Source organism: Bufo gargarizans, chromosome 8 (genome assembly GCF_014858855.1).
Source record: "Bufo gargarizans isolate SCDJY-AF-19 chromosome 8, ASM1485885v1, whole genome shotgun sequence".
Classification (NCBI taxonomy): Eukaryota; Metazoa; Chordata; class Amphibia; order Anura; family Bufonidae; genus Bufo; species Bufo gargarizans.
In genome coordinates this window covers 111860606-111874996 of record NC_058087.1, presented here as the reverse complement: position 1 = coordinate 111874996, position 14391 = coordinate 111860606, and the positions used below count along the sequence as shown (strand labels likewise).

At 45.6% G+C, this 14391-nt stretch overlaps 1 protein-coding gene across 2 annotated transcripts in view; it reads right to left on the bottom strand.

Annotated features, from left to right (window-relative positions):
* The window catches only part of SF3B1 (splicing factor 3b subunit 1), a 170035-nt gene that overhangs the window by 116899 nt on the left and 38745 nt on the right, over window positions 1-14391 (bottom strand). For both annotated transcript variants that reach the window (XM_044302777.1, XM_044302778.1), the window contains exon 4: window positions 8632-8746. In XM_044302777.1, coding sequence (XP_044158712.1) covers window positions 8632-8746 — 115 coding nt within the window. The remainder of the gene's footprint in view (window positions 1-8631; window positions 8747-14391) is intronic.

Below are 14391 nucleotides of genomic sequence, written 5' to 3'. Positions count from 1 at the left end.
ACAGTGTAACAACGATAATTATGATACTATGGAAAAATAAATCTCCAATTTATATAAAAGACAAAGTATTGCCCCCAATCTGGCGGAGTGGTTTACAGCGCTGTACAACAGTCTCAGTCTCAACTGAAATATTGAAGTTGCTGCTAGGATAAAGCAGCTACAACACAACCATTCAAGACTTTAAAGGACCATGGTTAGGGTCCAAAAATGAAAGAAAAGAACCAAGGTTGCTGGAGCACCCCGAGGCGGATTTACACTGTTAGTGACCATACAGATAATATATGCACAGACGAGATATAAGAAATATAAAATGATAATGTACTTATCCGATCAGAGGATCTCTCCAACCAGTGATCCGCAATCAGGGGTGCTCCAGGGGGCTGAAAAAATGATGCTCCCCATCATGTGATTGGACTCCAGTTGGCAGACACCTCACTTCAATTAGCTCTTGGAGATGTCATTAGTCTAGGGGTTCACATACTTTTTCCACCTGCACTGTGAACGTTTACATGGTGTGTTCAATAAAAACATGTTAACATTTAATTATTTGTGTGTTATTAGTTTAAGCAGACTGCGATTGTCTATCGTTGTGACTTAGATGAATATCAGATCACATTTTATGACCAATTTGTGCAGAAATCCATATCATTCCAAAAGGATTCACATTCTTTTTCTTGCAACTGTATATGTTCCAATATAAATATAATCTCTCACCTAGCACAGCAAGAATAATCTCCTGCACCCTACACGCTTGATATGCATACCAATCATAAGAACGTCTTCCTCCTTGGCCGTAGCTGACAGCCAGCCTAGTAGCTACATATGGCCGCGTTCAAATATATCTTCTCTTCTCCCTGCATGTGACAGTATGCGTCTATACGAACATTCCACCTAGTACATCAGGAATAATTCCACTCGCTGCGTTTGATTTACACACTTACAGCATGAACTCCACCCGCCTTCCCCCTTCGGCCGTAGCAGACAGCTAGCTCACTGCGCTTGATATGAATACCACAGCATGAACTTTCTCCCCTTCGGTTGTAGCCGAGTTAGCTCGGCAGCTACATATAGCCGCTGACAGGACTTTTCGTCCGAACGACAAATCCGAATTGGACCGAACGTCTCACCTATAGTGGCTGAAAAAGGTGGAAGGATTTGATCATGTAGCGGCTTGGCAGATGTGAGACAAGGAGGGGGATTCTGCCCAAGAGGTGGAAATCGCTCTGGTTGAATGGGCTTTAAGGCTGTATTCACACGTCCGCAATGTGTTTTGCGGATACACGGAGACACAGATCCGCAAAACACGGAAAGTGGCAATGTGCTTTCCGCATTTTGCGGACCGCACATTGCCGACATAATAGAATATGCCTGTTCTTGTCCGCAATTGCGGACAAGAATAGGACATGTTCTATTTTTTTGCGGAAACGGAAGCACGGATGCGGAAGTGCGGATCCGCAAATGTGGATGCGGACAGCACATTCCGTCCCCATAGAGAATGAATGGGTCCGCACCCTTTCCGCAAAATTGCGGAAAGGATGCGGACCCATTTTGCGGACGTGTGAATGGAGCCTTAAACAGTCTGGAGGAGTAAGACCCTTAACTGTATGGGCCACTGCAATGGTCATTCTTATCCAGTGGGCTATAGTAATTTTTGATGCTGCCTGCCCCCTATTTTGGTCTGCATACTGGACCAGAAGACTGTCGGATTTTCGCAGTCCTTTTGTGGCTTCCAGATAGGCAAGTATGCATCTGCGTACATCCAGATGATGGAAGCGTCTTTCTTTTGAAGATTTTTCCCATGTGCAGAAGGTGGGTAAGGAAATCTCCTGTTGGCAGTGGAATTTTGAGAATACCTTTGGTAAGGAGGGGGTTCATGTCTCAATATAATTCTGTCGTCAAGGATGGATAGGTATGGAGGTCTGCATGAAAGAACCTGGATCTCTCCCACTCTCCTAGCTGAGTTGATAGCTATGACAAAAGCTGAATTAAAAGGACAGCAACCTTAGGGGGATTGACTCAAGAGGTTCAAAGGGATGGTCCATAAGGACGGGAAGGACCAAATTAAGGTCCCAAGGCGTAACCGTAGATCTAATAACTGGGTGAAGTTTGCTGGCTCCCTTTATGAACCTCTTGACCACATCCAAATCCGCCAATCTCATATCCAAGAAGGCACTAAGGGCTGAAATCTGGACCTTGATGGTACTGATACGAAGACCTTTATCTAGCCCCTTCTGGAGGAAGTCTAGGATTACCCTCATATTTGGGGGAAGAGTGGGATTCCAGGATTCCTTGGCAATTGAAAGGAAGGTTATCCAAGTTCTCCAGTAGATATTGGAAGTTACTTGCTTTCTGCTAGAGAGCAGGGTGGAGATAACTGCATAAGAGAAGCCCTGTCAATTTTAGTCAGCAGATTGCCAGATGCCAAGCTGGGCCCTGATGGAGGAGGTCCGGAGACTGTGGAAGGGTCCAGAAGTCCCCCTTGGAGAGGTTCAGAAGGAGGGAGAACCAAGGCCTTTTGGGCCCGTATGGTGCCACTAGGATGACATGGGCTCGTTCCTCTATTATCTTTGCCAGAACCTTTGGTATGAGTTAAAAGGGGGGGGGGGGGGGCGACAGCAGACTCAACGGCCATGGACCCGCTAAGGCATCCACTCTCACCGGATGGTCCTTCGCCGAGAGGGAATAGAAAAGGTCCACCCGTTCGTTCTTTTGGAAAGCAAAAAGGTCCATTATTGGGACTCCCCATTTGCTGCAGATGTTCTGGAACACAGCTTTTTTTGAGGCTCCACTCCCCTGGCCAAAATCTTTTCCTGCTCAGGAAGTCCGCCAGTGTGTTCTCGTCCCCCTTTAGATGGACAGCGGTTATGGACTGGATGTTTGACTCTGCCTAAGCAAAGATCCGAGATGCTAACTGACAAAGGGAACTGCTTCTTATGCCCCCTTGCTTGTTGAGATATACCACCGTGGTGGAGTTGTCGGAGAGGATTTTTAATTTTGTCCTCGGATGACTGGAGCCAGGGCTTTTAGAGCCATATACACGGTCAAGCTCTTACGGTCAAGCGTTTGAAGAAAGGGGAAGTGTCTCTGCATCCCAGGACCCCTGTAACTGCTGACCCGACAATGGGCTCCCCAGCCTGCCCCGCTTGCGTCTGTTGTTACCACCATCTGATTGGAGAGCTTCCAAGGGACCCCCTTGACTAACTTTCTTTTGTTCAGCCACCACCCCAAGGAGAGTTTGACCCTTGGAGGTAAGGTAACAGCCTTTTGTTCCACTGTTTTAGCAGGAATTCCTGTAGTGGTCTCCCGTAAGCCTGGGCCCATTCCACCGCAGGAATCGTCACGAGTCCCAGAATTTTCATAATTCTTCAGAACGTGACCTTTCTCTGGAGTAAAAAGATGGACATTTTTGATTTGATGTCCCAAATCTTTTGTTCTGGAAGAAAAGAGGTCATCTGGCTGGAATCCAGAAGAATACCTAGAAAGGTCATCCTTCGGCTGGGTGATAGATTAGATTTTTCCAGATTTAGTTTCCAACCTAGAGATCTTAAGGTCTCCAGGACAAACTTCACTTGTAACTGCGACTGAGTCTGGGAGGCTGCTGTAATGAGAAAATCGTCCAAATAGGGTATGAAGTTTATCACCTTCTGATGAAAAAAAAAGCTGAGATTTCTGCAATAATCTTTGTGAATACTCTGGGTGCTGAGGCCAGGCCAAAAGGTAACACCTGAAACTGAAGATGGAGAAGACGCTCTCCTAAAAATGGTGAAACGTAGATATTTTTGATGTTTCTGATGGATCGGAACACTTAATATGCGTCTGCGAGGTCGAGTGTTACCATGGAGCAGTTTTGTGTTAAAAGGTTCACTGTAGATCTTACCGTCTCCATTTTGAACTTTTTGTATTTTATATACTTGTTGAGGAGCCCTAGATTGATTATTGCTCTGAAGGAGCCATTTGGTTTTTTTTACGAGAAAAATTGGGGAGTAGAATCCCCTTTCTTTCTGGTCTGTTGGAACTGGAACCACCACTCTTTTCTAACCAAAGGGAAATCTGAGACTCTAGGAGACTGGGGGGGGTGCAAAATTCCGAAAGGATCGGCGCTGTTGGAAGAACCTGGACTCTGGTGGAAACCCCTTTCTTCTATCAGAGGCCTTTTCAAGAATATCGTCTAAGACTAAACCGAATAGACTATCTCCTTCGCAAGGGATACTGCAGATTTTATGTTTTAAGCGGTATCGCCTGACCAAGAGCGTAACCAGACTGACCTACTTGCCGTATTAGAAAGAGCTGCTGACCTAGCTGATAACTTTACAAGATCGGCTGAAGCGTCTGCCAGGAAGTTAGAGGCCTGTTTCAAACCGGCAAAGAGGCCAGGATATTCTCTCGGGGTGTCAGAGACCAGGTGCTCCTCCAGCTGAGAGAGCCAGAGATCTAGCCGTATAGGTGGCAGCTATGCTAGGCCTCAACATAGCGGTATTCAATGCCCAAGATTTTTTAAGTACGGATTCGCATTTTTTATCCATAGCATCTTTTAATAAGCCAACATCTTCAAAGGCAAGGCTGCCTTTTTGGAGATTCGCGCAACAGAGGGGTCAACCTTTGGTGTTTTATCCCAAAGAGCCGAATCTTCCTCACTAAAGGAATATTTCCTTTTAAAGTTTTTTGAAGTACTAGCCCTTTTTTCTGGGTCCTTCCACTCGTCCCATATAAGCTTTCGGATTCTGTCATGGATGGGGAACACGCTTCTCTTCCTATCACCCAGCCCTGTGAAGATCTGATCCTGAACAGACTGTCTAGATTCCTCAATATTCAGAGTTGATCTTTTAGCCTTCAAGAGACAGTCAGTGTCTTCTAATGAGCATAACGGACCGCTGACTTCCTCAGAGGAGGATCCCGAGTCAGACGTATCATTAAAATAGTCGCCCTCCATATCCCATTCTATCTGGGGTTCCGTGACCATTTTAGAAGTGGAAGATTTTTGGGGAAAAAAATGCAATTTTTGCTTCCACTGCTGAACTCACTTCTCTGATAATGGATCGTAAATTTTCCACTAGACAAGGGGAGTCTTCCACCATTATTTTGTCTGTACACTTTTGGCAGATAGCAAAAAACCTATGTCCTGCCAGATGCTTTTTACAAATAGCAAATTTTCTCTTTTGTGCAGATTCCCCACTCCTTTCGGTATCTCGGCCCAGAGATCCCACGCGCATTCTGGCCCTGCAACTGGCTTCCCCTGAGCCCGTGCACCGTCCGGGGGCTGCCTGAACTTAGGACTTACGCCACAAGCATGCGGTGGGAGCCATATCTCACCCCCAGCACCTGCCGCTCTGCCCTCCTGACAAGCAGGGAAAACTCACCGCAGGCTGGGCGCATGGAACTTTGGCAGGAGGGAGCCTGCCAGCTTTCCACTCATCCCAAGGGGCATGATACAACTGGAGAAGGTAATGGGGAGGAGGCATTTAAACTTCTGCTTTCTACATAGTTTCCTGTCCTTGGGGGAGGGGTAACCTCCCGCTGAAGTGCCGTTGTGGGAGGCGTACGGAAGACAGTGGTTTCCTTGCGGCGGCCTCCTCAGAAGAATCAGATAAACGAACACTCTCCTTCCTCTAAAATTAGAAAATGATATCGCTGTCAGTGGAGGGGGAAATCTTTAGATGCAGCAGCAGAAGTACCGGGCAACATTTAATCAATCCGCTAACCGACACTCTGACCTCATCCTGGATCATCTGCTTAATGCTGCTCAAAGATGGAGCTTCCTCCTCCATTAACTTGCTGACACATCCTTGACAAAAGCGTTTAGCCCATGCAGAGGGTAGCTTCTTTTTACTGACAGCACATCCCTTTCTTTAGCTCTGGAGGTCTTCCTGGAAGACTCAGACACCTAGGCACAAACAAACATGAAGCCATGAGCAATACTAAAAATAAAATCTGCCGGGGAATGATCCCCTCTTACCCCACCCTGGTACCGATGTATCATTGATGGTCTCAACACTCTGAACCTGCTCTATTCTTTCACACAGTACAATCAGCCAGAATGGGAAACTGCCAGCTCTTCAGTTGCAGTGAGCTGGATGGACTTTTTCTTCTCAGCGCGCTCTGCCGGATCCCTCCCCTTTCGGTCCGCAGATACAGCTTGACCCCGGAAGTAGATGCACACGTGGGCCAGCAGCTAAACATGCAAACGCGGCCGCAGAGGATCGCAGGAATCACCGGAGTTCAAAACTCCCTAGGCTCTGGGAAGGGGAGCGGAAGATGAGGGACAGAGATTGGTGCCCAGACTTTAGCAGCAGCTCCCCATGGAGACCTACGCCGCCTGGGGTAACCCTCCTCACCGCATCAATTGCCGGGGCTTCCACAGCTCTAGAACTGTATACAGCGGTTCCAATTGTTCTCCTGCCTCTTAGGACAGGCATATAGAACTTTAGGGCAAGCTAGCTAGTTATCCTAGCCCTTCAGTCTGAGCGGATCCGCTCCATTCAGACTGCATCAGGGCTGGACGGAGGCGTTTGGGTCCGCTCGTGAGCTCCTTCAAACGGAGCTCACGAGCGGACCGACGAACGCAAGTGTGAAAGTAGCCTAAGGTGGTCTATTTAGATTATCTAGCTATCTCTGTTTATTTATACTTGTGAAGTAAACAAACATTGTTTAGCATTTACATTTTTTGTAAAACAAAGTAAATCTCACTCCTGTTTCATGCAGGTTGTAATTCAAAGGAAAATAAACCTGCGTGCTTATTACCAATAGTGAAATGCTAAACCACAGTCAAGACATGCATAAACTACAAAGCTGGCAACTAAAATGCCAGTCTTGCTTTAAAGGGAACCTGACATGTGGATATTTGATTATAACCTAACTAATTATACACAATCATTAACTACTAAAAAGTGCCTTAGATGTATTCACTTACTGGTGTGACAGATTGTTATCTCATAATATACACACAAAGATGCCGCATGCCAATGAGCTGATTGGAGTCCAGCGTGATGTCATTGAGTCCAGCGTATATTTAATTCAGAGCTATAGCAACTCCCCTGCCCATCTGCTGCTGATTCATATGGAAACAAACTGTCATTCAGCAGCAGGTGGGCAGGGAGAGTCAGGATCTCTTGAATATTCATGACTCCTCATTATCAGCTGGAGCTTTTCAATACAATTTGTTGCAGATTGACTGGGTCAATTAAAGAAAGTGGCCCAGCATTGTGCTAAGAGAATCAGTCACTTATTTATGTTGCCCTTAGTTAGGACACCATAAAACTGGTGACAGGTTCCCTTTAAGGGTCTTCAAAATAAAGTACACAACTGCAGGCTACAAATACGGCACAAGGTAGATAAGCAATGTGATACTGTTCCTACCTGCTAGATAATGCATTTTTTGCAATCACAACATTGCTTGGTTTATCTTTTTCAGACAAAAGTGCATTTTTAGAATTGGCCAAGTGAGGCAACCCTTAGAACTAGGGGTGGGCGATATGCGATATAAATTTGTGCCACAATATGGATTTTGAGCATATCGCCGGACCGCAATATGATTGCGCTCTCTGTGCGCACCATGTTCTCCTGAGCACAGTGGAGAAGGAGGGAGTCCCTCCCCCTCCCCACTGTGCGCGGCTGACGGACGAGGAGGAACTGACAGTAAATCATTGAGTTTTCACGCTCTCAGTGAGAGCGTAAAAACTCAAATCCAATGGTATATTATAACCCCCAGGTGTTCCCATGGTGACAGGGACGCTTGCCTGGGGGTTGGAATATACAGGGCCACGCCGCTCACAGGAGCACATTTATAAACTAAACAGTAACTAACTAGCGACTCTACTTGTATACCTTACTCGGTCGTAGCTACGGTAACAGCAGGCAATGCGGGGGGGCGGCACTCACTCACTGACATCACACGCCTGCTCCTCCCACTAGGCAGCGCTCAGGGGCGAGTGATTTGTGGACGCCACTGTTTAGGGGAGGGGGGAATCTGTGGACGCCACTGTTTAGGGGAGGGGGGGGATCTGTGGACGCCACTGTTTAGGGGAGGGGGGGGATCTGTGGACGCCACTGTTTAGGGGAGGGGGGGGATCTGTGGACGCCACTGTTTAGGGGAGGGGGGGGATCTGTGGACGCCACTGTTTAGGGGAGGGGGGGGATCTGTGGACGCCACTGTTTAGGGGAGGGGGGGGGATCTGTGGACGCAACTGTTTAGGGGGGGGGGGATCTGTGGACGGGGAGAGTGTGCACAACAGGGCGAGTGTAAAGTCCTATTCACCCTAATAGAGCTCTATTGGGGTGAATATGACAAGGGTTCTAACCCTTAAGGAGGCTAATAAATAATAGAAAACAATATATTGCGATATATATCACTCGTGCTTAAAATTATATCGCAATATAGATTTTAGGCCATATCGCCCACCCCTACTTAGAACCATCTTTTTTTTTTTTTACAGTAAAAGAAAAAGCAAGCAGTTTAAACATCATACAAGTTAGATATTGAATTTGTATACACTTCTAATGTTAACTTGTATCACAAAGCCAATAGAAATTACACCCCAACAATAAATACATAGGAATGCATTTTATTTTGTATGCATCTGCATAAAATTCAAGTTGTCAAAGCAAGAGAAAAAAAAGTAGTTTAAACTCAAATACCATCTGCAAAAGGGTCAAGCCGCTCTGGAGATATAATCATTGTTCTTCTGTACTTTTTATATTCATCTTCTCGGTCTGCAATCTTCTGTGGCCTGTGTTCAGCAAATGGATCATACTGGAAAAGTAAACAAGAAGGGGATTATAGAATAAAAAGTACTTTTATTTGAAAAGACTTGACAGTGGCGAATCAATGGATCGTATAGCTGGACTTCAAAGCATTTGACACTGTACTGCATAAAAGAAGTTTAGTATATAAAATGAGAATGCTTGGACTGGGAGAAAATGTCTGTATGTGGGTAAGTAACTCAGTGCTCCAGACAAAAAATAAATAAATAAAAAAATATACCTAGTAGCCATTGGCTCCTGAACTGAAAAATTTAGGAGCCAAAGTAAGTTTTTAGTCGCCAAATCGAATCAACATTTTGGTATCGTGACAACGCTACGCCGATCAGATTGGTGTAAGGTTGTTTCCAGGGCTGTGGAGTCGGTAGATAAATGCTCCGACTCCGACTCCTCAGTTTTTTGTACTTCCGACTCCGACTCCTCTGTATTTAATATGCAAATGTATTTTATACATTCCTTGAAGGAAAGAAAGAAGTTCTTCTAAGCTCTTCTAGCACAGAGAGGTAGTTGGGCAGAAGCTGCTGCCTTCTCCTGTGTGCGCTGATCTTCTGCTGAAGATAGGGCAGTGGGAGGATCCAGGAAGGGACATTTATTTTAAAACATGATTTCCCTAGAAGAATCCCATAGTCATGTTTAAAGTTTAAAGGGACACTGACAGGGCCAATAAGCATATTGAGGTATATATATGGCACTACAGGTCTTATAATGGGTATTACAATCATATACGTATCCCCCCTGTCCACATTATACATACAGTAAACTAAGTTTTATAACCTGCTCCAACGGTCTTCAATCTGCCCAAGGGGCGGCGTTTCACTTCTCTTGCGCCCAGCCAGCCTCCCCAACTGCCGCTTTGAAGCGCCGCCCAGCTCATGAATATTCAGTTTGCAGGGCGGCTTCTGCGGTCCCCGCTCTGAAGCGCTTCGCTTAACAGTGCCCGGCGCATGCGCCGGATCTTGTGAAGTCCGGTACAGTAAGCGTCGCCCAGCTCATCAATATTCACTTCGCTGGGCGGCGCTTACTGTCCCCGACTTCACAAGAGCCGGCGCATGCGCAGGGCACTGTTCAGCGCAGCGCTTCAGAGCGGGGACCGCAGAAGCCGCCCAGCAAACTGAATATTCATGAGCTGGGCGGCGCTTCAAAGCGGCAGTTGGGGGAGGCTGGCTGGGCGCAAGAGAGGTGAAACGCCGCCCCTTGGGCAGATTGAAGACCGTTGGAGCAGGTTATAAAACTTAAAGTTTACTGTATGCATAATGTGGACAGGGGGGATACTTATATGATTGTAATACCCATTATAAGACCTGTAGTGCCATATATATACCTCAATATGCTTATTGGCCCTGTCAGTGTCCCTTTAAGATAACATTCTGAGTTTACACGTTTTATAGCCTTAGCTGAATGACAGCAGTTTTTCCAATGGTTTACAGCTTCAGTCTTGAACTATTGACCCTCCATTCCCTTCACTTATACAAGTGTCTCTAGTCCTGCAAAACACATATTTACTTAATCCCTTATCAGTGAGAGGCTAGGTAAACCATGGGCATTGTGTTCCCTGTAACATCAGAACACAACACAATGGAAAGTATATGTATTGCCACTCCTAATTGTGCATTGCGTGCCATATAGTGAAGCATATGAAAAGCATGCTTCTTCACATCACTGAACGCGTTTGTTTTGCGGTTACGTGAGGCACTGCATGCATTGGCCTTTATTCTTACAGTAGAGAAGTCATTAATTATAACTGTTTATGAATTCGGACATTTAAACTTGCTTTTTTTTTTTTTTTATTCCAATTTAAATTTAGTAGGAGTCGGAGTCGGTTCATTTTTTGCCGACTCCGACTCCAGGTACCCAAAATTGACCCCGACTCCGACTCCGACTCCACAGCCATGGTTGTTTCAATACCAAAATTTTGATTTGCTTTTGTCACCATAAAAAAAATAAAAGCCGTGCATTTTATAAAATGTTCGGCCCATAATAGAACAGTCCTATCCTATTAGATTTTTGTATAAAATCTTGTTTTCTCGCCCATATTCATTGGGGGACACAGAGACCATGGGACGTCCGAGAGCAGTCCACAGGGAAAGAAAGCCACAGACACATGGAACAAGCGCCCCTGCAGGCAACTAAGAACTGCCGCCTGCAAGACCATGTGGCCCAAGGCAGCGCCCACCGATGCATAAGTAAGCACCTGGCAAATTTTTGTTAATGTGCGTAAGGGGGTTAGTAGCTACCTTGCACAACTGCGCGGCCAAACCTTGAATCCTCTGAGCCCAAGAGCACCCACCGCTCTGGTGAAGTGATCCGTGACACCAAAGGGCGGAACCCTGCCACGGGTGCAGTATGCTTCAGCAATTGCAGACGTGCAATTGCCACCCTGGAGGCAGTCAATGCCTTGCGAGGACTCTCCGGGATGACAAAAAAAGAGGAGCCCATACGCCGGAAGGAACTGGAGGCTTGGAAATAAATAGTCAGAGCCCTGACAACTTCCCAATGGTGCAACTCCCGTTCCCTAGGGTGTGAAGGGCAGGGACACTGATGGAAGGACAATTTCTTCATTGAAATCAGAGACCACCAATGGGAGAAGGAATGAACGGGCGCTTATCCCTGTGAAGACCCAGGAAGGTTCTCTGCAAGAGAGCGCCCCAACCCGGACACCCGTCTGATGGATGTGAAAGGCACAAGAAAAAAAAAACTACATTCCAGGACCGGAGTCGGAGAGACATCTCCCGCAAGGGTTCAAGGGGAGAATTCCGGAAACTGTAATTGGTCCACCGAAGTCCCTCAAGCCAAAGAGGCATGGGCGCTCACCGCATAGGAGATATATTTTTTTATAATTTAATAGTTTGGACTTTTCGGACGCAGCGCTATGTAATATGTTTATTTATTGTTTATATATTTTATATGTAAAATTGGGGAGGGGGGGGGATTTAAACTTAATATTTTAGGGTACTTTCACACTAGCGTTTTTCTTTTCCGGTATTGAGCCCCTGTTATTGAACTCTATGCCGGAAAACATCAGGTATATCCCCATGCATTCTGAATGGAGAGTAATCCGTTCAGGATGCATCAGGATGTCTTCAGTTCAGTTATTTTCACTAATCAGGCAAAAGATAAAACCGTAGCATGCTACGGTTTTATCTCAGACTAAGAAAAAAAAAAACATTTAAGACATGCTTGAACGCCGGATCCGGCATTTTTCTCCATAAGAATGTATTAGTGCCCGATCCGGCATTCAAAATACCGGAAGGCCTGATCCATCCTCCTGGTCTGCGCATTCGCAGACCGGTAAAAATGTGTAAAAAGATACAAGACGGATCCATTCTTGCAATGCATTTGTGAGATGGATCCGCATCCGGATGAGTCTCACAAATGCTTTCAGTCACCATCCAGATCGGCGGATCCGGCGGGCAGTTCCGACAACAGAACTGCTTGCCGGCTCAGACTGCCGCAACTGTGAAAGTAGCCTTAGTGTTTGTTTGTTTGTTTTTTTACTTACTATTAGCCTGGAACCCTTGTCCTAGTTACCCTTAGGCCCCTTTCACATGAGCTGCGATTTTCATGCATCATGTGTGCATGATCTATGTTGTGCGTTTTTTCACACAACGCAGGCCCCCATAGAAGTTAATGGGGCTGCGTTAAAAAAAAAAATTTAAAAAAATTTTAAACATTTTTTAAACAAAATCGCAAGCATCCACAAGCAAGTGCGGATGCCATGCAATTTTCACGCATGTTTACTAGGATGAAAGTCTATTCACTGTGTTATTATCCCTTATAACATGGTTATAAAGGAAAATATTAGCATTCTTTAATACAGAATGCTTAGCAGAAGGTCAATTGAGGGTTAAAAAATAATAATGAACTCACCTCCTCCAATTGATCGCGTAGCTGACGGTCTCCTGTTCTTTCTTCAGGACCTGTGGTGACATCACTGTGCTCATCACATGGTACATCACATGATCCATCACCATGGTAATGGACCAAGTGATGAGCTCAGTGACGTCACCACAGGTCCTTTGACAGGTCCTGAAGAAAGAACATGAGGCGGCAGCTACGCGATCAATTGGAGGAGAGTTATATATATATATATATATATATATATATATATATATATATATATATATATATATATATATATATATATATATATATTTATATTTTTTTAACCCTCCTTTGCACTGCGCCACCAATGTTTATTATACTGGGGTCTTGGGGGGGGGGGGGGGGGGGGGGAGAGACTTATTATACTGGGGTGTTGGGGGAAGCACACTGTGCCACCAATGAAGATAACTGACCTGTTAATACAAATACAGGAGGCGGGTGCCAGAATCAAATAGACGCCAGCCAACCTCTGACAGGGAGCTGCGATCAGCAGCAGTTAACCCCTCAGGTACCGCACCTGAAGGGTTAACTCAACTGCTGCTGATCGCAGCTCACCCGCCTCCTGTATTTGCATTAACAGGTCAGTTATTGTCATTGGTGGTGCACTGGCCACAGCCCCTCCCCCGTCTCTATTACTATCGGCGGCAGCAGCAGCACAGGTGGGGGGGGGGGGGTCAGTGTCAGGAGAGACTCCTCCGCTGCTGAGAAGAACATCAGTGGCGGGCAGAGAACTATCATCTCCTATGCCCCACCACTGTATTCAACTGGAGAGCTGCTGCGGCGGGGGGGGGGGGGGGGGGGTCTAGTCACAAATGGTGACAAGGGGGGGGGGGGGGGTGGGGTGGGGGGGGGTCTAGTCACAAATGGTGACAAGGGGGGGGGGGTCTAGTCACAAATGGCGACAAGACTAATAAGTCTGGTAGCCATTTCTGTAAATTCTAGGTCGCCATCTGGAGCCCTGCAACTGGCTCAGAAATAGAAAACAGAGGGTGGTTATTAATGGTACACACTCAGATTGGGTCACTGTTACTAGTGGACGACCTCCACGGTCAGTACTGGGCCCTATTCTCTTCAATATATCTATTAATGATCTTGTAAAAGGCTTGCACAGTAAAATACCAATTTTTGCAGAAGACACTAAACTGTGTAAAGTAATTAACACTGAAGAGGACAGTATACTGATACAAAAGGATCTGGATAGATTGAAGGCTTGGGCAGAGAAGTTGTAAGTGAGGTTTAACATGGATAAATTTAAGATTATGCACATGGGAGGGAATAATGCAAGTCACCTGTACATACTAAATGATAAAACACTGGGTAACACCGACATGGAAAAGGACCTAGGAATTATAGTGAACAGCAAACTAAGATGTAAAAACCAGTGTCAGGCAGCTGCTGCCAAGGTCAATAAGATAACGGGTTGCATCAAAAGTGGCATAGATCCCCGTGATGAGAACATAGTCCTACCACTTTACAAATCACTAGTCAGACCACACATGGAGTACTGTGTACAGTTTGGGGCTCCTGTGAACAAGGCAGACTTTTTTTTATGTAAGTTTCACACAGTGAAATAACATTTTTGAAACAAAAAATAAAAACATGTTTTAGTGTCTCCATAGTCTTTAGTTTTTGGGCGATTGTCTTAGGTAGGGTATCATTTTTTCGGGATGAGATGACTGATTGGCATTACACTTTTGTGATGTAAGACAACCAAAAAATAAATAAATGATTTGACATTTTTTCTTTTCTTTTACG